General features: G+C 40.2%; 1 protein-coding gene and 1 long non-coding RNA gene across 6 annotated transcripts; one reads left to right on the forward strand and one right to left on the reverse strand.

Moving 5' to 3' along the window:
- The first annotated feature begins 267 nt into the window (after nt 1-267).
- LOC118279936 (synaptic vesicle glycoprotein 2A) lies at nt 268-19,392 on the forward strand. Of its 5 annotated transcripts, none has more exons than XM_050702360.1 (14): nt 268-708; nt 4,600-4,748; nt 5,422-5,573; nt 7,512-7,659; nt 8,453-8,615; nt 9,447-9,665; nt 10,295-10,415; nt 11,405-11,548; nt 13,760-13,852; nt 14,960-15,240; nt 16,361-16,572; nt 17,368-17,527; nt 18,114-18,261; nt 19,205-19,392. In XM_050702360.1, exons 2-13 carry the CDS (start codon nt 4,646-4,648, stop codon nt 18,259-18,261), a joined length of 1,944 nt encoding a protein of 647 aa, XP_050558317.1. In that variant the 5' UTR covers nt 268-708; nt 4,600-4,645; the 3' UTR covers nt 19,205-19,392. The 5 variants fall into 5 exon arrangements, with proteins under 5 accessions (XP_050558317.1, XP_050558318.1, XP_050558316.1 ...); XM_050702361.1 differs by having other exon boundaries at nt 268-642; XM_050702359.1 differs by having other exon boundaries at nt 675-819.
- Nucleotides 11,403-12,715, reverse strand: LOC126912083 (uncharacterized). The gene is made up of 3 exons (XR_007706722.1): nt 12,538-12,715; nt 12,071-12,187; nt 11,403-11,485 (listed from the first exon to the last, which is right to left on the reverse strand). It is a non-coding gene; the product is annotated as an uncharacterized LOC126912083 (long non-coding RNA).
- Nucleotides 19,393-26,155: the final 6,763 nt, after the last annotated feature.

The following is a 26,155-nucleotide window of genomic DNA, read 5'->3' on the forward strand; positions in this document are numbered from 1 at the left end:
AATCCCAAACAAATTTTAAGTCTGGCACGGCCTGAAAAATAATAAATCAATGCTTTTCCTCACAAAAACTTCTTTAAATATAAGAATATTCTTTGATAATAAGTGAAATATTGTATACAAAGTATTTTTTAACGTTAAACATTCATAATGAATTGAATAATAATTCCATTTAAACTTTAAGATATAAATTGGACTGATTTCGCGAAAAAGTGTCTTAAGATTGCTATTACGTTTATATTACCTTGATCTTCATTATACCTCTCTTTCTATCATTTCCTAAAATAGGCTTCCCATCCTTTTCCTGACCTTAAACCCTGCAGATTTCATTGTGTCCCACATGAGACACATTTTATAAGTCGATCTGAATATATTAAAACGTTATAAATTCAGTCGTTGTTTTACATTATTAATGTGATAATAGTATTTAACAGTATTATACGTGTATAGTGGATTTGTGTGTCGATATAAAATAGTATCGTTCCCTTATTCATAACGTGTGGCACAGTTCTCATGTCACAGTATTCAGTGTCGCTGAATTTGAGGGAAATACTAATACCAACTGGACAATGTGTTCCAATTCATCTTTATAGTGTAACAAAAGTGATTTAACAAAAAAACAATGAGTGTTAAACAGTGCATCAGGTTTTAAAATAGTTCAATTATTTATTGCAAATTTTGCACTCGACACCAGCCATAAATATACACAATGTAATTTGTATAATATATTTCATACAATTAGAGAAACAGCAGTGTGGCACCGCTTTCAGTGTTCATTTACAGTGAAAAATAGGACGCAAAATTGCTTAATGCTTCAAAATTGTAAGTGGTAACGCATTTTATGATTGGTTTGCATTTAATTTTGTAGAAATTCTTTGATATTTTATAATTTTATGTACTTTAAATAACATAAAACATCTGACGCAGTAACCGCGTACTCTACATTTACAAATGTAAACGTAAATATGACCAATATTCCGGTTTTTATGTGTTTATCGTCAATCTCGAAAGCAATTTAACCAACGCGCCAAATCGATAACATGACGGGTTCGCGCATTTTCTAATTCAAGGTCTCCACTATAAAACTATCCCATACTTTTATCAACCTTTTACCCTAATTTGAATGATGCGGAGAATTTACGAATTCATTAATAACTGAAATGTTTTAGCCAGACTTAGCAATTTTGAAACCTTGAAAGTTATTTGACATGAATATTTCTTTGATTGCTGTATTTCACATGAACAGTAATTACCAAGTCAAGGTTACTCCGCGTTTAAATATTAAGTTTTGCAGTGTTCTTTGCATGTTTAAGTGACATTAACAGCTTCAGTAAAATTGCATTTTAATGTGTTTCTTTCTGTTCCTAAAGCTTTTCTTTTCAATGCCTATTTGTTAATTTGTATATAATTGTAAGTTTAATTTTAAAAATCTTTCAGTATCTCAGGGAAGTATCATAGTTTTAAATAGTCAAACAGACATCACTAGTACGGATTCAAATCAGTTCATTGATTCATTCAAGCATTAGGTATCATTCATTCACAAAATAAGCCTACAAAATTACATTGACATAAAAATACTAGGCGAGATCTATTCTCTATCTCATTTATCTTGAAGATCTACTACGACATTAAGACAAGGACGGAAAAATCTTGTGAGTCAATCTTGTGGCGATTTCATTTGATCGTATCAATTAAAAAAATAATTGTATTGTTCCTAGCCGTGGCCGTGGGTGTTTATATTTTTATTTTTGGTATTAAAATATAAAGAAACTATCGAATTGAAATGTTTTCATCTCGAAACGATTGATTGATTTCTATATTTGTTATTGCGAGCTCTTGAAACGTAAGTTATCTTTTTAATTTACTTAAAAAGGACAAAATATCCATGTATCATGAACGGCATTTCGTAACTAAAATTTACGAGTTTATCGGCATTTTAGTAAATAGAGCATGTTTATAATTAAAGTGGGGTTTATCTAAAGTTATCGTGTGTGTTTATTGTCCGTAAATTAAGCGTTGGTGGTTGTTATTTCGTGTTAATTTGTCCTTCCTGTGTTATAGAGGAAATAATGTACCTATAACGTTCGTACCTCGATGCCTTTGTTCAGGGCAGATGTGTACAATACTATCTATATTAAAACCTATATTGTTCACTTAACTACGACAATAAAACCTCTTTTATCGTTAAATACTTCAACTTTCAATACAATCACAAATTATTATAGCTATGTCTGTTATGAGTGATTATTTTATGATTTTGTTTTGTAAATCTTGTTTTGCGGATTCAAATTTTAAATCGAAATAAGTGAAAGTAAAAATTAAATTGAATATTGTATGAAACATACAAATATTTTTATTGTTTTTACATAATATGTAACTTGCAATTACAAAGCATAGCTACACAAAAAAAAAATCATAAAATCGTTGGATTTAAACATTTACTCATCTAAACAATTAACCATGCACTATTGACATGAAATAGGTAGTTATATTGCTATCAGCATCATCATATCGGTCACAAGACATCCTCTGCTGAACATAGGCCTCCCCTAATGATTTCCAGTTAGGGTGTTTGAAAGCAACTTGCACTCAGCAATATATTTTTGTAACATTATAGAGGATTATTTAAAATAAAAAAACCTTGCTAATGGCTCTGTTACTCTGCTTTCAAGTGTACTCGTTTGAGAGTATTCTGTGTTAGAGAGAGAGAGATTACTGCTAAGAATAGAACAGTATGTTGGAACAATTATATCTAATACTATTTGTACAGCTGTATGTACATAGAGACAGTATAACAACTCTAATGAATTTACTTGAATACAAATTATTATGCTGTACCATTCTTGAGTATTAAATCCAGACTAATCTAAAATAATAAATAAAATTACAGTGTCTGTTTGTAATATTGAAATGACTGCTTTTTACTACATGCTAAAATAAATATACATACAATATCCAATGCCAAAATAATATTTTTTCAATTTTTATCTTTGAAACGTCTGGACCAATTTTGACGGGACTTTTATTAGCAGGTAGCTAATGTACTAGGAAGTAACTTAACTACTTTTACACGCGGCCGAATCCGTGGACATCGGCTACGTAGTTGTAAATAGAATTAATAGAAAAAGACATAATATATTGCCACAAGGAAATGTATAAACAATATCTAGTACTACTACAATAATGAACTATTTATAACGCTACAGGTACAGAATGGTAACAGGAAAGTAATTACATATAAATAAAGTATTTAGAAATAATTTTATATCTAGTATATAAAATTTCCATGTCACAATTTTAGTTACCATACTCAAACTCAAACCATACTCCTACGAAACAGCTTTTCCAATTTGTACCAAATTTTATATGCGTAGTCAGTAGGTCTGAGAATCTAAGAATAGGCTACTATCTATTTTCTATTCCCGTAAGTGATAAAAGTTGTTCACACCAAAACTTGATGTTTTGACGAATTTTTTTGTTATTTTTTTTACTAGCGACACGCCCCAGCTTCGCATAGGTGCAATGGTCATATATTATGCATATAAACCTTCTTCTTGAATCACTCTATCACTCTATCTATTAATAAAACCGCATCAAAATTCGTTGTGGTTTTAAAGATTTAAGCATACAAAGGGAAACAGGGGAAAAGAAAGCGACTTTGTTTTATACTATGTAGTGATAATGTGGCATTAAAGAATACATACAACTAGAAATAATGTATAAGGCAAAACAATGTTTGCCGGATCAGCCAGGGTACATATAAAGCTAATATCAATGGAAAGATAAATAGGTACATATACCTATGTATTACAAACCAGTGTTCGTTACAAATAGTTACACAATGAACTGATAAACTATAAATATGATTCTTGTGTTATTTATGAATACCTGTTTAACAAAACAATGTGCTTTATGGATTCTTTTAACGCAAATTGATGTGAGTGATTGAGTGATGTGAACCTCTGCCTACCCCTTAGGATATTTTCCTACCACAGATGTGCTATGTAGCTTTACTACAAAGATAAGCTGCGAAACTATGTGACGCGAAACTGTGCGAGGAAGATGCGCAGGTCGGGTATGCAATATACTTATCGATAGGGATGCCATCCATAGCATACATCTTGCCATATAAAAAACATACTTAGCTGAGTCCATTTTCACCAATGCTAAGTTATGTGTACTAGTAAATATGATTGGTGGAAGCCAAACGTATCCTTGTATCTATGTTTGTTTGTACGCGATTATCTCACGTTTGGCTGAAATGATTTAAATGCAGTTTTCACTATGAACTAGACTATTTGACATTGAATAATATTACTTATTCACACACACATTTTACAAATGACCATGATATATTTTATAACGTCAATACAAAAAGGCGGTCCACGCGCTGACGGCACGCTTACAGCATTTTCTTATTGGTTCCAAAGCAAAAAAATAAAACGTGCTGTCTGTGCCGTTTACGTATATGATGACCCTTTGTCAAGAGTCTGACACTCCCTTTCGCCTCACCCAAAGCAGGAGAAGTCGTTGTATGACTCTCCTCTTATCCAACTCTTCTCTCTCTTAATGTTACCCTGTCCAACACACGTATATTTGCAGATGCCTCTCGCTGTGAGTAGCGCGGTGGTGTCGCGCGCGGCGCAGGATGTCGGAAGAGCAGGCGTGCCTCGTGCGCGCGCGGTCCGATTCTGAAGGCTCGTCCAAGCACAGCTTCGGAACCATGACTTATACTGAGGATAGACTTAGCGGTGAGTTTCTATATGCCTGATATGAATAAATACTACGTAAGGATGTTACTTTTTTATGGTATAAGCTGGTAAATGAGCTGATGGATCACCTGATGGTAAGCCATCGCCGCCGCCCATGGATACACGCAACACCAGAGGCTTTACAAGTGCGTTGACGGCCTTTCAGGGGTGAGGAATTTAAAGGAATCATGGGATTTGTAGGATTGAGAAGGGGGATAATTAGGCCTCCGGTAATCTCACTCACACAACGCAAGCAATTTAATGGGACAGCCCACCACAATCTTACAAAACCGCTGCAACCCCTGTAAGCCAGCATGCACTATGCAAATATCAAAACAATGAGGTCCGGTGTGTCTCAGGAATTTGCATAACTGTCTTAGACCCCGCAACGAAATAAATCAGAAGATTAATTATTACATTTTTGGCTTCCTCAAGTAACTGTTTGACGAGGAACTCGACTAGTTTCAAGCAATGCTAGAAGCTCATATTCATGAATGGTTTAGCATAATCTGTAATTTAATATATCCCACGAAAGTTATAATACTCGTATAAACCAGATTATATTATTAAAAATAATGTCCACTTTCTCAATGAATTTAATACAAGAGATAGAACGACTTAACCCTTGAAATCACATAATGAGTATATCTGTATGTATGCCTGTATATTCCAGGCACGGAGAGCGGCGGCGGCGAGCCGGGCAACACGAGCCACATGGCGGCCAGCCCGCCCGACCACGGCACCGACAACAACGAGAGCGGCGAGCTGCTCGACTACAACGACTCCAGCGTGCTCGAGCAGTTCCACGAGGACGCGCTGCGGCAGGTCGGCTCCTGGACTATTTACTTCTGTTTTTATATTATTATTGGCGCCGCCGACGGCAACGAGAGCGGCGAGCTGCTCGACTACAACGACTCCAGCGTGCTCGAGCAGTTCCACGAGGACGCGCTGCGGCAGGTCGGCTCCTGGACTATTTACTTCTGTTTTTATATTATTATTGGCGCCGCCGACGGCAACGAGAGCGGCGAGCTGCTCGACTACAACGACTCCAGCGTGCTCGAGCAGTTCCACGAGGACGCGCTGCGGCAGGTCGGCTCCTGGACTATTTACTTCTGTTTTTATATTATTATTGGCGCCGCCGACGGCAACGAGAGCGGCGAGCTGCTCGACTACAACGACTCCAGCGTGCTCGAGCAGTTCCACGAGGACGCGCTGCGGCAGGTCGGCTCCTGGACTATTTACTTCTGTTTTTATATTATTATTGGCGCCGCCGACGGCAACGAGAGCGGCGAGCTGCTCGACTACAACGACTCCAGCGTGCTCGAGCAGTTCCACGAGGACGCGCTGCGGCAGGTCGGCTCCTGGACTATTTACTTCTGTTTTTATATTATTATTGGCGCCGCCGACGGCAACGAGAGCGGCGAGCTGCTCGACTACAACGACTCCAGCGTGCTCGAGCAGTTCCACGAGGACGCGCTGCGGCAGGTCGGCTCCTGGACTATTTACTTCTGTTTTTATATTATTATTGGCGCCGCCGACGGCAACGAGAGCGGCGAGCTGCTCGACTACAACGACTCCAGCGTGCTCGAGCAGTTCCACGAGGACGCGCTGCGGCAGGTCGGCTCCTGGACTATTTACTTCTGTTTTTATATTATTATTGGCGCCGCCGACGGCAACGAGAGCGGCGAGCTGCTCGACTACAACGACTCCAGCGTGCTCGAGCAGTTCCACGAGGACGCGCTGCGGCAGGTCGGCTCCTGGACTATTTACTTCTGTTTTTATATTATTATTGGCGCCGCCGACGGCAACGAGAGCGGCGAGCTGCTCGACTACAACGACTCCAGCGTGCTCGAGCAGTTCCACGAGGACGCGCTGCGGCAGGTCGGCTCCTGGACTATTTACTTCTGTTTTTATATTATTATTGGCGCCGCCGACGGCAACGAGAGCGGCGAGCTGCTCGACTACAACGACTCCAGCGTGCTCGAGCAGTTCCACGAGGACGCGCTGCGGCAGGTCGGCTCTTGGACTATTTGCTTACTTTCTCATGTGTACCAGATCTTTAGTATAGGACGGCAAACTAGCACAAGGACCACCTCGCGATATTTCTGAACCGATGCGACCTTCAAACCTTTAAGTAAAGAGCGTATCCTTCAAGTAAAGATCATATTCCTTTTTAAAAGGCTGGCAAAGCACCTGTAACTCCTTTAACAAGTTGGTAAAGTACCTGTAACTCCTCTGGTTTTGCGGGTGTTCATGGGCGTTGCTGATCAAACGATCTACCATTCCGTAAAAAACCATGGTATAACCTCGGTCACTCTGTCCTATTCGTGCCGAAGCGTGGGTTTCCCACATGTCAATTCGCACGAAGCGTTTTGCTTCGAGTTTCCTTGTGCGAACCGCTAAGGAATGGAATTCCTTGCCGGAGTCTGTGTTTCCTATAAAATATAACTTGGGTGTCTTCAAGTCCCGAGTGAACAGGTTGCTCATAGGTGCACGTAATCCATCGTCGGTCACATCTTTGCTGGCGAAATGGTGGCCAAACGCCATCCTAAACGTAAGGTCTGTTTATCCCCGAAGGGGTAGGCAGAGGTGCACATTACGGCACGTAATGCCGCTATACAATGTACACACACTTTTCGATATGTGTTATAAGTTTCATGTAATAGGGGGTGAACCTATTGCCATATACAAGGACGCCATCCTATTAAGTATAAAAAAAATATAATAACAATTAATGATAGAATATTATATATAATGTTGCAGGCGGGCTCCGGGCTAGCGCAGGCGCGGGTGACGCTCGCAGTGTTCCTGGCGATAGCGGGCGCCTCGCTCGAACTGTCCGCCATCCCCTTCATACTGCCCTCCGCCGAGATCGAACTCTGTATACTACCGCACGAGAAGAACTGGCTTAGTAAGTACTATGTATATAGTTTTCTTTTTTTTTCATAACTAGCTGATCCGGCAAACTTCGTACCGCCTCAATAATTTTGTTTTCACCTTTTAAACCTTCCCTGGACTTCCACAAATAATTCAAGACCAAAATTAGCCAAATCGGTCCAACCGTTTTCGAGTTTTAGCGAGACTAACGAACAGCAATTAATTTTTGTATATAAGATTTAAAAAAGTATGAAGTCTGTACTGTAATCTTTTTGTGTGTGAAAAACTTAAAAACTGCTGAATAAGTTTTCGTACGATTTACACTAGTAGATAATACCCGACTACCCGTAGATAGTAGATAACCTGCTATTAATGTAATTAATCGTTTGACAACTTTCATAGAACTGTACCTCTACTATGAGTTTGAAACAATAATATAAAAAAATCAAAACGTTTCAAAATAAATGCCGTCGAAAGAAATGGTTCCAAGATTTCGTGGCTTGATATTTAATTTTGTGTTTGTTTATATCTTTTAAGGTTTAAGTAGTTGTAAGTTTGTAAAATCAGTTATAGACACATTTCCTGATCCTTTACCACGAGTTTGAAGCAATTGTTTAAATTAAAGTATACATTTTAGTTCCACATGTGGTAGAGGCGTTGTCAAATTTGCCGTACAAAAAATTTACGCCGTCGCTAGCGACTATCGACAAATACTATTGCTTCAAACTCATAGATCATCTGATCAGAGCCTCTAGGGCTCTGATCAGTTTTACTATCGAAGTGTTTAACATGATATCATAATTTTTATTGTATAATTTGTATTCCAGTAATGATAAGCCTGGTAGGCGGGTCGCTAGGCGCGGTGGGATGGGGCGCGCTGTCCGAGCGACTCGGTCGGCGACGGTGTCTCGTGTCATGCCTCGCTGTTAACGCAGTCTTCGCCGCCATAGCCGCCTTCATGCCCACTTATGGGACTTTCATGATGGCTAGGTAAGCGTCTAATCTACAATATAAAAATAAGTCGGGTTTTCCTTCCTGACGCTATAACTCCAGAACGCACGAACCGATTTCCACGGTTTTGCATTCGTTGGAAAGTTCTCGGGCTCCGTGACGTTTAAAGCAAATTCAGGAAAAAATTAAGGGAAAAGCAGGAAAACAGGGAAAATCATTGGTGGCGAAACGGAGTTCGCCGAGTTTGCTAGTTTAATATGTATGTTAATGAGATTAAGGTTGATGGTTGCTTAGCAGGAATTGAGTAAGTTAAAATGCGTGTTTGCTTGAGGACTGTTTATTTACGACTAACGGGGATGGGGGCACGCGACGCGCTTCACAAACACATGTACAATTAACAATATAGATATAACAATGTTGTTTAGATTTTTCTTTGAGAATAATAAGTGTTTTGGAGTGCTTTTCCGCCAGAGATGTGCTATGTAACTATGCTACGAAGATGTAATAGCTAAGCTGTGAAAGTATGTGACCATTTCTACTGATACTAAGCTATGTAGCTGTGCGAGGAAAATGCACAGCTCGAGTATGCGATCTCTCCATATAAAAAACATAGCTTAGCTTAGTCCGTTTCCACCAGTACCAAGCTATGTGTACCAATGAATATGATTGGTGGAAGCCAAACGCATCCACAGCAACGTAGCATAGCGCATCTCTGGTGGAAAAGCACTCTTATTGTTTAGTTTATGTTTAGGTACAATTTTTTTAACAATTTTGAACTTTCCGTTAAAGCCTTGGCAGATAATTTTAGAATACCTTATGGAATTAAACTACACTAACGCTATCTGCTAACCGCGAAAAAATATGTTACAGATTCTGTTCATCCCTGGGGTCTGGTGGCATAGTCCCTACCTCGTACACGTACTGCGGCGAGATATGGTGGCGGGCGCGGCGGGGCGCAGCGCTAGGCGCCCTGGCGGCGGCGGCGGGCGCGGGGGGCGCAGCCGCCGCAGCCCTGGCCGCCGCCGTACTGCCGCAGACCGGCGCCTCCACGCTCATTGAGAATAAGGAGCATTTTAGTGCTTGGCATAGGTCGGTATATAAATCTAGACTTTTACATAAGCTGATTCTTCATATACAAAATGACATGGGCAATAAAATCTTAATAATTATTCCATGTCAAAACTATAACTATATATAACTACAACCCCAATCATAGCTGTTAAAGCATTCAGAATACGGAATATACAGCTTTAGTTCATTCAATCAATATTCACGCAATACGTATGAAATTTTACAATATCAATGTCGATCGATCGGCATTAGATTCGAGGTTAAGCCTAACAGTACCCTTAGTATATAAGTTTGCTTTACATTTAAGCATTTGCATTATGCATGTACATATTATACATTATAACCTTCCTCTTAAATCACTTTATTTATTTAAAAGTACCGCATCAATATCCGTTGCATAACTTTAAAGACTTTTACTAGGGTCATTGTTTTAAGCATACAAAGGGACACGGGGACAGAGAAAGGGACTTTGTTTTATACTATGTAGTGAAGTAATCGGAACGAAAGCGTGTTCGTCGCTCTGATTGGCCGGAGCGAAAAACACCAACCAATCGACAAAAACAAAAAACAATGCCGTCCATCTGTGATGTGACTAAAGACTCTATCGGTTCGACCTCTCAACCCCTAACCATCACCCCCTATTGCAGATACCTGCTCCTGTGCACGATCCCGATCCTGGCGTCGCTGGTGAGCCTGATCTGGACGCAGGAGTCGCCGCGGTACCTGCTCGACGTCGGCAGGGAGGTCGACGCCATGATGGTCTACCAGGTAACTCATTTGTTTATTTAATCGAGCAGACGTATTACCTGATGGTAAGCAATCGCCGCCGCCCATGGACACTTGAAACACCAGAGGCTCTACAAGTGCGTTACCGGTTTTTTGGGAGTTAGGAATTTAAGGGTTGTTGTTCGGGAATGGGGATGGGGAAGATTGGGAAGGGGGAATTGGGCCTCCGGTAACCTCACTCACATAACGAAACACAACGCAAGCGTTGTTTCACGTCGGTTTTCTGTGAGGCCGTGGTATCACTCCGGTCGAGCCAGCCCATTCGTGCCAAAGCATGGCTCTCCCACACTTAAACCTCACCACCTACACACCTCATTTATTTATTTATTTATAGCCTTTTTACCAGATTGGCGATATATCAAAAAAGGGCCAAATTAAAAATACCCTTAACCGATGAGCATGCATGATAAGACTGATGACTGTTGATGAAGCGAAAGAAGTAAATAAGATTCATAGCAATTGGTGTTCCATTGTCTCTGCCTACCCCCATGGGAGACAGGCTTGAGGTTATGTATGTATGTATGTATGTAATAGCCTTTTTATTCGGACATGACAAAATTTATTTTATGTTATCAGTGCATTCTTTCTCTATTTCTAGGTAACTAGTGTATAAATAAAGAAGTATGTTATTTCCTTGATAAAATTCAATTTCACAATTCAGTGCAATTACAGTACATTATTTTTATTTTACTATAACTATTAGAATGTTGTTTACTTTACGTTATTATGTTGCCCAACTAAAAAAAAAACAAAATAATCGAGACAAAAAAAAAATAGTACCCTATAGTATAGACAATTTGTATAATTATTTTTATGCGGCTTATGTAATATTTATTTTTTTCTTGAATTACCTGACGTATATTGAATCTTTTCATGAATTACTTTACATATATTTGTTTTATTCTCGAATTACCTTAAGTATATCGATTGTTTTCTTGACTGACCTGCTGTATATCCCCCTCCCCCCTTAGAGCATCCACAGCAGCAACAAGTTCCGCGCGTGCGGCGGGTCGGCGGTGTCGGCGGCGGGGCCCGACTACCGCCTCGGGGAGCTCGCGCTGCCCGGCAAGCGGCGCCCCGCCGCGCTGCATCACGTCCGGCATAGCGTCAAGATGGTGAGCGACCATAACACATATACTACTAATACATAATACTACCGCCTCGGGGAGCTCGCGCTGCCCGGCAAGCGGCGCCCCGCCGCGCTGCATCACGTCCGACATAGCGTCAAGATGGTGAGCGACCATAACACATATACTACTAATACATAATACTACCGCCTCGGGGAGCTCGCGCTGCCCGGCAAGCGGCGCCCCGCCGCGCTGCATCACGTCCGACATAGCGTCAAGATGGTGAGCGACCATAACACATATACTACTAATACATAATACTACCGCCTCGGGGAGCTCGCGCTGCCCGGCAAGCGGCGCCCCGCCGCGCTGCATCACGTCCGACATAGCGTCAAGATGGTGAGCGACCATAACACATATACTACTAATACATAATACTACCGCCTCGGGGAGCTCGCGCTGCCCGGCAAGCGGCGCCCCGCCGCGCTGCATCACGTCCGACATAGCGTCAAGATGGTGAGCGACCATAACACATATACTACTAATACATAATACTACCGCCTCGGGGACCTCGCGCTGCCCGGCAAGCGGCGCCCCGCCGCGCTGCATCACGTGCGACATAGCGTCAAGATGGTGAGCGACCATAACACATATACTACTAATACATAATACTACCGCCTCGGGGAGCTCGCGCTGCCCGGCAAGCGGCGCCCCGCCGCGCTGCATCACGTCCGACATAGCGTCAAGATGGTGAGCGACCATAACACATATACTACTAATACATAATACTACCGCCTCGGGAGCTCGCGCTGCCCGGCAAGCGGCGCCCCGCCGCGCTGCATCACGTGCGACATAGCGTCAAGATGGTGAGCGACCATAACACATATACTACTAATACATAATACTACCGCCTCGGGGAGCTCGCGCTGCCCGGCAAGCGGCGCCCCGCCGCGCTGCATCACGTCCGACATAGCGTCAAGATGGTGAGCGACCATAACACATATACTACTAATACATAATACTACCGCCTCGGGGACCTCGCGCTGCCCGGCAAGCGGCGCCCCGCCGCGCTGCATCACGTGCGACATAGCGTCAAGATGGTGAGCGACCATAACACATATACTACTAATACATAATACTACCGCCTCGGGGAGCTCGCGCTGCCCGGCAAGCGGCGCCCCGCCGCGCTGCATCACGTCCGACATAGCGTCAAGATGGTGAGCGACCATAACACATATACTACTAATACATAATACTACCGCCTCGGGGAGCTCGCGCTGCCCGGCAAGCGGCGCCCCGCCGCGCTGCATCACGTCAGACATAGCGTCAAGATGGTGAGCGACCATAACACATATACTACTAATACATAATACTACCGCCTCGGGGAGCTCGCGCTGCCCGGCAAGCGACGCCCCGCCGCGCTGCATCACGTCAGACATAGCGTCAAGATGGTGAGGCCTGTAGTATATCATTATATCTGGCATAGGACATCCACAGTTGAACAAAGGCTTCCAATCTATACTTTCTATACTAATATTATAAAGCTGAAGAGTTTGTTTGATTGTTTGTTTGTTTGTTTGAACGCGCTAATCTCAGGAACAACTGGTCCAATTTGAATAATTATTTTTGTGTTGGATAGTGTCTTCATCGAGAAAGGTTATATACTATAAACCATCACGCTATGATCAATAGGAACCGAGAACAGCGGGTGAAACTGCGCGAAAGTAGCTAGTTAGACATAAGACTCCTTCCAATGACTTATATATGGACCGCTTCAAAGACTTGTATAACTATGCTAACTTCTGTCAGTGGTTTTGTCTGCGTTCCCGTGGGATAAAAAGTATCCCTTCTTCCGATCCGTTTGGTTATTCATTCGCGCCGACCAATCTGAGCACCGAACGCAACCTCGTTTCGTTTTTGTTCAACAGTTTAAGGATAGAAATGTTTGTTAATCGCATAAAAACAGCTGAAAGGATCGGCATAAAATTTGAGAAAGAGATAGATTATAGCCTGGAATAACACATACAGCACTTTTTATCCCACGGAAACGCAACCGAAATCATTGGTAGAAATTAATCTATAATATAAAAATTAATCGCTGAGCATGTTCCTAAGCGCAAATCTCGAAAACAGCTAAACCGATTACGTTACTACGTTTTTTGTTGGGCTTGTACATCCTCACAGAGTTTCGCATTTATAATACATATTAGTGAAATGTAACCAAATAATAATAATTATGTTATTACCTCCCCCCTCTAGTTCTGGCAGTCATTCTTCCAGTTATTCTCGAGTACGTACCGGAGGACCACACTCTCGCTCGGAGGGACCTTGCTCTTCACCATGGCGATACAGGTTCGTTCTATATCTATATACTACTTCTCTACCTAAGCCTTTCACTGCCAACAAAAAACTGTTAAAGGCTATTCCTCCACTAGTGTCGGACAACATTGTCCGACATGGCGTCTAATGTGTTAACCCGATAGGGATGATAAATTAAAATCTATGTAGTCCGTCAGTTAGGTAATGAAAAAATATTAGACACGTATTTTTTTCATTTTGTCGTATAAGATAACAATACTTAGATAAAACGAATCAAAGTTTAGGAGTTGTAGCAAATACGTAATTTCTACGTATAAACGTGCGTATAGAAGTGACGTCACACAATATTTCATATCAATATATTTGGAAATTATATGTTTACCTGAAACAATTTAAAATACTTGTCTAATGTTTTAAAATAATCTACAAGACGGATATTAGAATATATATGGTAAGCGTCCATAGGTCCGCATCGCACGCAACGGATTTTAGTTAGTCTTGTATAGAAACTGATACAACTGCGTCCACTGATCCGCATCGTACGGACCGCATCATCGGCAATGCCTACATGCGATGCGTACTGATGACGTCATACGGAATGCGTGCGATGCGGGCTATTTTTTTTGAGAGGAAAAATCATCCAATGACTTCTCCCGCCTTGGGCGAGGCGAGAGGGAGTGTCAGACTCTTACTGACTAAAAACCACCCCGTTCCAACTCCTGCCTGTCGAGCCGGAGCCCCGGTAAACCCGATAGTCCGCAACTCCGGATTGCGATGCGGGCCTGTGGACGCTTACCTTTAGAGAACCTTAACATTCTAGCGGCTATAGGGTATTATCCTACTAGTCAAATTCAAAACTTTTATCGAAATGTCAAAAACGTTACTTTTCTATGAATTTTGTATGAGGGGTGCTTGTTTGTTATTGCAAATTATGACGTCATAATTTTTTTGCATCAAATAGCATACTTATTTCTCTAAAGTTAGCTAGAAAATTTTTATAAATAAGTATATCGTAAAAATAATGAATGAAATTACGATTATTTTGGGATATTTTATTACATTGAAATGACAAAATAATTTATTTTTGACCTAGGAAACTACCCAATTCTTAACCAATTTAATTCCAATCTTTGTCCACAGTACTACCTAGCCTCCTACATACCGGCAACCGTAGTAAAAATGGAAAGCGATCTCTACGAGGCGTCAAAACAAATCGTAGGCAACGACACGTTAACAGACGTGCACTACAACACGACGCTAGAAAACATAGAGTACTACAACGTGACGTTCAACAAATGCACCGTGCGCGACATGTTGATGTCGCATGTCGCCTTCCGCAACTGTTCCTTCTACAACGTCGCCTTCTCCAATCTGAAGACGTCGTTCACTACCTTCGAGGGGTGCTTGTTTGTTAATAGCACGTGAGTATGCTTCATATTGTCATATTCGATACTAGTTTTTGTGTGTATATTGTCTTCTGGTAGCATTTGGGATACTAGCTTCGTAGTTTCGTATACAATACTAGCCTTTGCGTGGTATATTGCCTTTTGGGATTTTGACTTATTGCCTTCTCTAAGATCGGAATTGATAAAGTAGGCAGGTTGTCTGTATCGTGAGATCAAAACAGACATACACGTACCTGTACCCGTAATCTTTACCCATACTCACGCTCACACCCACACCGTACCCTATCCCCCTATCCCTACTCCTACCCCTTTTTTTTAATCTCAATTTTTATTAGGGCTTTTTTCCTAATAGAACATGACAGCCCCATTATATGATACAAAATTAAATGATTTAAGGATATAGGTACACAGAAAGCAGCTTAACAAGGTTTAGCTTGCCCTTAAAAAACAAATGGTTGAATGCAACAGAAATCTAGCCTCAGGTGAAAGTGGAGATTCCAAAATGCTATTAAAAAAACCAATATTAAAATCTCCTACCCCTTTATGTCCCTTTTCGGGTCATCAGGTCTCAAGCAAACGTTGTGCCTAACTGCAGCTAAATCTGTTGCGAAGCGCTTCATCCCGCGCCGCGCCACGCGTGTACTGTGAACGGTTCAAACTAATTTCGACTATTGGTTCTGTAGTTACAGCGTAAAGTCCACTATGGGTAACTTAATATCCGACAAACTTATTTTAAATACGTTTGGTCCAGTAATCGCTTCCTGTGTGCGCCGCGTGTTACTGTGCACCCACGATACAGGAAAAAATTCTCGTGTAGTTGGTTCTGTATGACCATGCTGTATTATAGTATCATCAACCGGTCATGATGATGGATATGTTCTGCTAGTAAACATCGATTTTGGGCTCATTAGATATGTCAATTTCTCCTGGTGACGAAGATGTATAATTAAAAGCGTGATTTTAGTTTTAATATCTTAACTAAACACGGTTTACTCACGTAAATGAATTGAGAAAAGCTCTACTAGTATCGAATCACAGCGAGACTCTTCATCATGACCACCTTGCGCAGATGCGGCGAGGTAGATTTTTAGTCAATTTACTATGTCTCACGATAATTTAAATATCTTGTTCACAGAATAATAGACACGGACATGGAAGTGGAGCGCGAGTTCGACAAGTGGTGCGTGTTCAACAACACGATAGTGCGGGGGATGCAGGGGGGATGCGCGCGGCACGCAGACCTCACGTCCAAGCTGGGCGGGATGACCACTGAGCAGAGCTACGTGGCACACGCCATGTTCCTCGTCACCTTCATCGCTTTTATGCCACAAAGTTTACGGCCTGTTGGTAAGTACCTATTAGTTTTTAAACTGATATTGTCACTAGTACTAGTCTATCATTAGAACTTAAAACGGGATATTTACCATGTTTATTTGTTTGCCGAGTGTCCGATATTTCGGCACTGTTGCAACCGCCACGGATCTATATAGGTTGTATAGCTCCGTCCCTCTTGCACTGCTCAATGATCGAACATTCTGACACAATTGTAATAGCAGACTAAGGCCCCTGTTCATCCGTGATCCGTGATTTTTTATGGTATTAGCCGGTAAACGAGCAGACGGTTCTCCTGATGGTAAGATATAGCCGTCGCCCATGGACACCTGAAACACCAGCGTTGTAGCTGCGTTGACGGCCTTTTGGAGGTTAGGAATTTAAGGGTTGTTGGGGAATCGGGGATTGGGAAGATTGGGTAGGGATAATAGGGTCTCCGTTAACCTCACTCACACAATGAAACACAACGCAAGCGTTGTTTCACGTCGGTTTTCTATAAAGCCTTAGTATCACTTCGGAAGTGTGACTAAAAAAAATACTGTCTCTCTTAGCGGATCGATTTCTTGGTCAAGTTAAACATTTGCTGGGGTTATTATCAGTTTTTCAAAAAGGACGGACGTCTTATTAATAGAACGGACTCCGGAATTGTTCTATGTACATACATAAATACATATAACAGTGTACTCACAATAAGTGATAACAGCATTTTCTACTATCTGTCAACCATTACAATACTATGTACTTTCCCCAGATCCAATCAATTTCCCAACTTTAAAAAAAAAGAGTAATAAACTAAAATCTCCCTTCCAGTGGCGATGTGTGGGGCGTGTATATTGCTGTCTCCCTTAATCTACATAGCGCAGAGCGAGACGGCGCTATACGTCGTAGAAGCGGTGTATCGGTTCTTCATAACGCTGATATTTTACTCAGTGGGGGTTAGCGTCGTGGATTCTTACCCGCATAACTTGAGGTAAGGAAAATGGGATTTTATGTTTTAGTCATAGAGTTTATTTTTGATTATATGAGTTGACTGGCATAGTAAGGAAATAGATCTATCTATCTATCTATACTATTTTGTTTTATGGTATAAGCCACATTTTAATTATTATAATCTAACTGTTAGAACATGAACTTGCAACTATTATCGAAAAACTCAAAAAATCTAGATGTAAAATCATAAAATGTGATGTCATAGTAGGGAGGGGGAGGTCCCACAAATGTGACCAATTGTGACAAGGACGGGGGAGGGGGTCAAAAATCATGAAATTTGTTAGACGTAATTTATGGATGGTCCCTAATAGGGCCTCCGGTAACCTCACTCACACAGCGAAACACAACACAATCGTTGTTTCATGTCGGATTTTTTAAAGTCTGAAGTGGTATCACTTCGGTCGAGCCAACGTCGTCACGATCGCTCCGCACGAACCGGCCCATTCGTGCCGAAGCATGGCTCTCCCACACTTATATGTTTGTAAATTCGCTCACGTTACAGGAGTAAATCCTAGGGCAATGTTTAAAAGAAATAGAGTGTAACGTGAGTGCAATCCGTTGTGCAGATGCACGGCGCACGGCGTGCTGCTGTCGGCGACGTACGTGGGGGGCGCGGTGGTGCGCGGCGCGGGCGAGGCCGGCCCCCCCCACTCCGCGCTGCTCGCCGCCGCGCTCGCCGCCGCCGCCACCGCCGCCGCCGCCGCCAGGCACTAGGTAGGGGGACATAGTCCAATATACATTATTTACACTTTACCATATACTATATACGCGCGGGCGAGGCCGGCCCCCCCCACTCCGCGCTGCTCGCCGCCGCGCTCGCCGCCGCCGCCACCGCCGCCGCCGCCGCCAGGCACTAGGTAGGGGGGACATAGTCCAATATACATTATTTACACTTTACCATATACTATATACGCGCGGGCGAGGCCGGCCCCCCCACTCCGCGCTGCTCGCCGCCGCGCTCGCCGCCGCCGCCACCGCCGCCGCCGCCGCCAGGCACTAGGTAGGGGGGACATAGTCCAATATACATTATTTACACTTTACCATATACTATATACGCGCGGGCGAGGCCGGCCCCCCCACTCCGCGCTGCTCGCCGCCGCGCTCGCCGCCGCCGCCACCGCCGCCGCCGCCGCCAGGCACTAGGTAGGGGGGACATAGTCCAATATACATTATTTACACTTTACCATATACTATATACGCGCGGGCGAGGCCGGCCCCCCCACTCCGCGCTGCTCGCCGCCGCGCTCGCCGCCGCCGCCACCGCCGCCGCCGCCGCCAGGCACTAGGTAGGGGGACATAGTCCAATATACATTATTTACACTTTACCATATACTATATTCAATGGACCCCCGATACTTTGTTACATATACTGTGATTGGTAATTAGTGAACGATATTTAAATAGGTGTTTATACTCATGATTACCCTATATATTCATTTGACTTTTCAATACCAAATATCCCTCAAAAATCATACTTTCATATTCATCTGACGATATACTTATTACCCGACTGCACCAGAAGGAGGGTTATCATTTTTTTATGAATTTTTCCAACTAAATCTTAAGTAATAAACGTGCTGTTTGGTGCAAAAATTTGATGACGTTATAATATTTCATAATAACAATCTTCTGTAATATATTTTTTTCATATTTTCAGGTACACTGAGTCCCATGGACTCGATTAATTTCAGGGATTTTCAGCATTATTGTAAAGTTGTCTTTACAAATATTATTAACGACGGCAACACCTATTCGTTAGGGTTGCCATGACAAAATATCGATTAAAAACGAATTGAGTTGGGTTTTATATTAAAAAAGTTTTATAAAACCGATATTTGGATTTAGGTTCGACAATATTACTCAGTACTGTTATTAAGTACGATTATATCTATGGAATTGCCTAATATGAAAAAATCCAATAATTGGCATTAGGCACACCTATAAGAGTCCAAATTGACAAAAGAAACTCTTAACCGACTGTACAAAAAGAGAGTATTAAACGTTTTTAATATAAAACCCAACTTATATGGAATGAACTTGCCATATTATGGACGTACCAAAGTACTCATGACTGATTTAAATGTTATGTCACTAATTAACCGACTTTATAGAAAAGTGATATGCAACTTTTGTTATTTGCAAAAATGCCCCTGTAGGGAGCAGATATTGACATTAAAACAAGTAAAAATTCAAGAAATTTCTAATTAAAAAGTTGCATTTCATTTTTACGTCAAAAAATGTCTAACTAGAGATGCAGCTAAACATATCGATATGTTAAAACATCGATATCGATGAAAGAACAGCAATAAAACGAACTAATAGCAATGGAAAGACACAATTGAATTTATATAAATATATAAAAATAAACATTTGTCTGGATGTAACTCCTGTATAGATTGTATATAAGCTTAGTGCGTGGATGGGAATCGATTTTATAATCGATTGTTAGTGATGTGCCATAATCGATAAATTGATCGAGACTTGGGATTTGGTAGAGGTTGATTATATCGTATTTCAGCCTATAAGTGTCCACTGCTGACCAAAGGCCTCTTCTCGCACGGAGAAGGTTTAAGCATTAATCACCACAAAATTGGGCGTACTTTGTACAGTGGCTTTACGTGCCTTAATGTGCACCTCTGCCTACCCCTTCGGGGATAAAAGGCATGACGTTGCTTCTCTGTGTGAGAAGAGGCCTTTGCTCAGCAGTGGCCACTTATAGGCTGTTGATAGTGATTATTGATTATCACATTGGTATTAAAATAATAATAATGATTTGGATTTTGTACGAAATTTTCAACCTCTACCGATTTCAGAAGTCCTTCTCTTACAAAAGTGTCATATTTTGACATCCACGTCACTTGTTGCCATAGATTATATTATTGAATGCTAAACTACACATGTGATGGTGATTAGTTTGGTCAGAAAATTGTACTGTCAAAATGTTTTGATAATTGGTAATGCGTGTGTGAATATTGGTCTGTTTTGGTTCATTGGTTTTGACTTTTTTAAAAAGACCGGCAACGCACCTGTGACTCCTCTGGTGTTGCGGGTGTCCATGGGCGGCGCTGATCGCTTACCATCAGATGACACGTCTGCTCGTTTGCCCCCTATTCCATAAAAAAGGGGAACTTTAGGTAGCCTTAGTACGAGTTTGTTTTACGGTTAACAAGGTCGAAACGAGCGCGTCTGGTTGGTTGGTTCATTCGCGCCAGCTAATCGGTACCCTTAGTACGAATTTGCTTTACGTTAAACGATACGAGAGCGCGTTCAGCGGTCTGATTGGCGAACAAATTGGCTGTATGAATGACCCAACCAATCAGAGTGTTACGGTTTGCCACGGAAGGGTATTCTAAAACGAATGGACTCAGGAATTACTCCCGAGTCGAATAATATCCTCAGGATTCTACTTATAATTGCGCCCGAATATTTATCAAAACATTTTAACAGTTATATTTTCAATGCAAATAAATATATAAAGTTTCGTATGCATAAATAAATATACTCTTTATAAACAATAGATTTTTATACTTAACTACAATAATTTAATTACAGCTTCTAGAGAAATTAGTTTTTAAAAACGACTTTTGCTAATTTTGAAGCTAAAAATCTTAATTTTTGTAGAGATTGTCCCAGTCAACTGATGGTAGCGGTGACTGTCCAGGCGACACACGTACTTAGGTATCGTCATGAGCTAATGTTCACATGTAAACAGCAGCTCATGTAGTGTAGATGTCCAGTCAACTGATGGTAGCGGTGACTGTCCAGGCGACATACGTACTTAGGTATCGTCATGAGCTAATGTTCACATGTAAACAGCAGCTCATGTAGTGTAGATGTCCAGTCAACAAGGTTATTTCTTTATTATTTTTATAGTAAAAGTCGTTTTTTAAAACTCAGAAATCGTCACATGTGTAGTCCACTTATGTTGTATAGTCAATATTAAATTTATTTTTAATTTCGTCCAAATCTAATAGTCGAACAAAGAATCTCGTTTTTTTTTATATTTTAAAAATCGAATGACTATACTACAAAGTGTTGCCATATGAAATAAATACAAGAAAAATGGTAGAAATTTCCCCCTTTAATGGTAAAATTATGGTTAGCTTTAAATTTAGTATTTTTCAATTATTATCGTTATGGTAAATATTAAAATATGAAGTATGTAGTTGTACATAAGGCTGAACATATCGACGAGAATGGAGGAAAGAGGTTGTAATCTTTAATTTTTTAAACCCATTTTTTTTTTAATTTTATGACAATTATGTTCCACGATAAATAGATTTGGCTTTGAAATAAAGGATGGAGGAATTTAAACTTTAAACTCATACAATTAAAGTTGATTTTTCTATTTTCTGTCTTCGAGGTGGCTGAATAGTCCTACTATTTGTATGGAGTATAATATACCTTTCACGTATAGACGAGTATTGTATAATTTTTTTTTTTTATTGAAATGTCTCATTTTATGCCATTCAAAGGATTTTGAGTCTTATTTCTGCGACATAAAGGTCTATTATTCGTTGTACGTTGTATTTTTCTATTTTAGTCAACTGATTTTGATTTCTATTTCTTTTATAATAAGATTTAAGTGTAGTATTGAAGCTATACTTCATTTTTGCTAGTGTTTCGTCTCTATGTCCATGGAAATAAGGTTCAGAATCGTTTGACAAATGATTTTAAATGGATTTTCTTTTTGTATAAACTTGCTTTATTTTGTTTTTGACGAGCACTGTACTATGTTATTATAAAAACTCGATTATTTTGATTTAGTTCTTGAATTGTTTTTATTCTAACCAAGCTACTGGTGTTTGGTAGTAGAGAAACTGGTGAATGAACTATGCATTATAAATATTAATAATAATTATGAAACACCGGCAACGCACCTGTGGCTCCTCTGGTGTTGCGGGTGTTCATGGGCGGCGCTGATCGCTTACCATCAGGTGACTCGTCTGCTCGTTTGCTACTTATTTCATAAAAAAATTCATACAACATTTATATAATTTTTCCAAATTAATTATTATGTTATCGGCTTACTCACGTAACTGTTTGACGAGGAACTCGACTAGTTTCTAGTCATGCTAGAGGCTCATATTCATGAGCAGCATTCCGCGACACACGACGGGTCTTGAAACTAGTCGAGTTCCTCATCAAACAGTTACAAGAGTAGGCCGATAATATAATACTTAATTTAGTATATCTCACGAAAGTTTTCATAAAGTTATATCATTTATCCACTATACCTATCCTACCTACTTTTCAAAATAATCGGGTTTACCACGACTATATCTATCACCTTGCCATTACATTTAGTGTTGCCATATCTTTGATTTAAGTGATATTATCATAGACTGCTTATACCTTAGATTAAATAAAAAAGACATTTTTTTCATATACCCACATTATTTAGTCAATATAATTAATTTAATTATTAAATAAACAATCATATATTTGCTTTTATTGAGTGACTGAAGAAACTACCAAAATTGGTAGTTTTTTCTGCTTTGGTAGAATTTTTATTTTTTGTACTGGCAATACAGTTGTGTGTTGCCAGTGGTTAGTTTATTGGGAGTTTTTTTTTGTATTTGTATGTATTTGAAGTGTAATTAAGGATGTGGCGTTTGTAATAAAATAAGTGTGTTGGTTTAATATCATAACATAATTGGTGAAAAATGGGTGTTACATTGTATATAGGGTGACTGGTAATTAGTGAACGATATTTAAACACGTGATTGTACTCGTGATTACAAACAACTTTCATAGAAACTTTTGTTGTATACTCATTAGTTTTATTTTTATAACGTGTTTAAATATCGTTCACTAATTACCAGTCACCCTATATGTGCACCTCTGTCTACCCCTTTAGAGTTAAATGTTATGATATTATCCTTTGTATAGTTGGAACGGAATATAAAATCATTTTTTAAATATTATTTTTTTCTTTATTAATTATTATGTATTTTTACATATATAATTATTTTAATCTGAAATCTGATGGGATTACATAGGACTCATAACATAAATAGTGAAAAGTGAGTGTTATGTAATATTTGCTTTCAAGGAATGAAGTTATTTTAATGCATTTTGTTAAATAAAAACTAAATGTTTCCTCTCGCTCACACGTACTAAGTGTGAGTGAGATAGAAACAGTGATATTTGTTTTTCTATCACGCTAAGGCTCTCAAATACATTATATATGTATATTTTTATATACACACAATGTCTCGAATGAATTATATTATTATAATTTTAATACGAATACACGGTTGCACAGCGAACTATACAAAACCAGTTTATCTTGATCTCGCTTTGTATGATCTTTCCCCACATTGAGCAGTCAGTTTATACTAGAAATAAGTTACCAGTTTCATATTGCCTCGCTTTCGTAGAGCGGTCGCGCGACTGCAGGACAAGGGGACTCGGGTTCCATTTCCGCTGGCTGGCTATTGCTGGGGTTTTTCGGTTTTTCGAAAATTTCTCAGTATTAGCACCAGCTCTGGGGGTGATCCTATTGCCATATATGTATATGACTTACAACACGAATTGTGAAAAATGGGTGTACATTGTATAGCGGTAGTACGTGCCGTAATGTGCACCTCTGCCTACCCCTTCGGGGATAAAAAGGCGTGACGTTGTTGTAAAAAAACAGTTTATCATGGTCTCTCTTTGTACAACTTTCGAAAATTTCTCAGTAGTAGCACGGAGTCTGGAATTGTGTCGAGGATATGGCAATAGGCTCACCACCTATTACATGGGACTTACAACATAAATTGTGAAAAGTGGGTGTACACAGTGGCATTACGTGTCATAATGTGCACCTCTGCCTACCCCTTCGGGGATTAAAGGCGTGACGATATGTATGTATGTATGTATCTCTTTGTACAATATTTCCCCACATTCGACGGTCAGTTTATACTGGTTTTGTATAGCTTGTTGTGACGCCGTGTATCTATAATTATTTGTAATTGAAAACACGCAATATTTAGTTAAAATTTGTCATTTAAGGTAGTTTTAGTGTAATATAATTATGTATATTGTACTAAAACTTTGTTTTGATATAAATTGTTTAATGATTTTTGACAGAAAAAAGGAATCTCGGGTTCGATTCCCGGGTCAGGCAAACTATGACGAGGCTGGGGACTAAAGATGTCGTTAAATGTCACCTATCTTAGTTTAAGGGTTCCTTAAAAATTAGGACAGGTTGGTGGAAACTGGTACTAACGCCATCTGTTGAGAGTAAACTTAAAACTCTCATTGCTTTTTTTGTGAAGATCAGTATTATTTATATCAAAACAAAGTTTTTAACACTGAGCCACACTGAGGCTAAATTTGCAAGACGATGCAAGCGATTGCAGTACCCGACGATAAATATTGCACATCGGCCTTTGTAAAGAAATAATCGCCAAAGTTATCAATAGCACATGATTATGTAAAGATAAAACTACTCCAGCACTATCTTCGAATCATAAAAATATTGAAAAACAAAACGTTTTATTTAAATAAACAATTTTAAGAGTGGGAGAGCCATGCGTCGGCACGAATGTGCCGACTCGACCGAAGTGACATCACGGTCTTACAGAAAACCGACGTAAAACAACGCTTGCGTTGTTTCGATGTGAGTGAGGTTACTGAAGACCCAATTATCCCCTTTCCCAATTTTAATGGCCCAAAAGGTCGGCAACGCACTTATAACCTCTGGTGGTTCGAGTGTCCATAGGCGGCGACGTTTACTTACCATCAGGTGATCCGTCTGCTCGTTTACCGGCTTATACCATAAAAAAGAGATAGCACGATCTTTAAGTACAACGTAAAATTGAGCAGCATTTCAGTATTTGGGCGTTAGTGAAGGTATTGGAAGCCTAATATTCTCTTTCCAAAAGTCGATGTGCAATATTCATCGCCAGGTATTGTACTTATCATGTCTACAACATTTATACTCACTCATGCATCCTTGCATATCTTAGTTAAGAATTATTGATAACGACGCCATCTATCGAGTGTTCGGCGAGTATTGTTTACGTATACTTTGCACAATGGTCGATATTTAGATCTGACTCAGGACAGTCTTGAAAACCTACTATCTGTAAATTTGCCTTTATCTTATAAGTCTCGGCAAAGGACCTGTAACTTCTCTGGTGTTGCGGGTGTCCATGGGACGACGCCGATTGCTTACCATTAGGTTATCTGTCTGCTCGTTTGCCGGTCTATCTATTTTTTATTACTTTACTTGCTTGTTTGTTTGTTTGAACGCGCTAATCTCCGGATCTACTGGTCCGAATTGAATAATTATTTTTGTGTTGTATAATGAATTTATTAAGGAAGGAAGTACTTTGGAAGGCTATAGGCTATAAAACATCACGATACGATCAATAGGAGCCAAGCAGAAAGGGTGAAACTGCGCCTAAGTCGCTAATACCTTATGAGAAGCAAATCTACAGATGATAGGTTATATAAGTGAACATTTAATAAAATATATAGACGATTGTGCAAAGAGATTATTTTTACGTGTGGCTAGTAGACGAAATAGACTGAAATTGTATTTGTCATCCGATGTGTGTAAATAAAGATCGAATAAAATATGTTCATATTTAAATGTTTCTTGTTTTATTTCGTT

Source organism: Spodoptera frugiperda, chromosome 22 (genome assembly GCF_023101765.2).
Source record: "Spodoptera frugiperda isolate SF20-4 chromosome 22, AGI-APGP_CSIRO_Sfru_2.0, whole genome shotgun sequence".
Classification (NCBI taxonomy): domain Eukaryota; kingdom Metazoa; phylum Arthropoda; class Insecta; order Lepidoptera; family Noctuidae; genus Spodoptera; species Spodoptera frugiperda.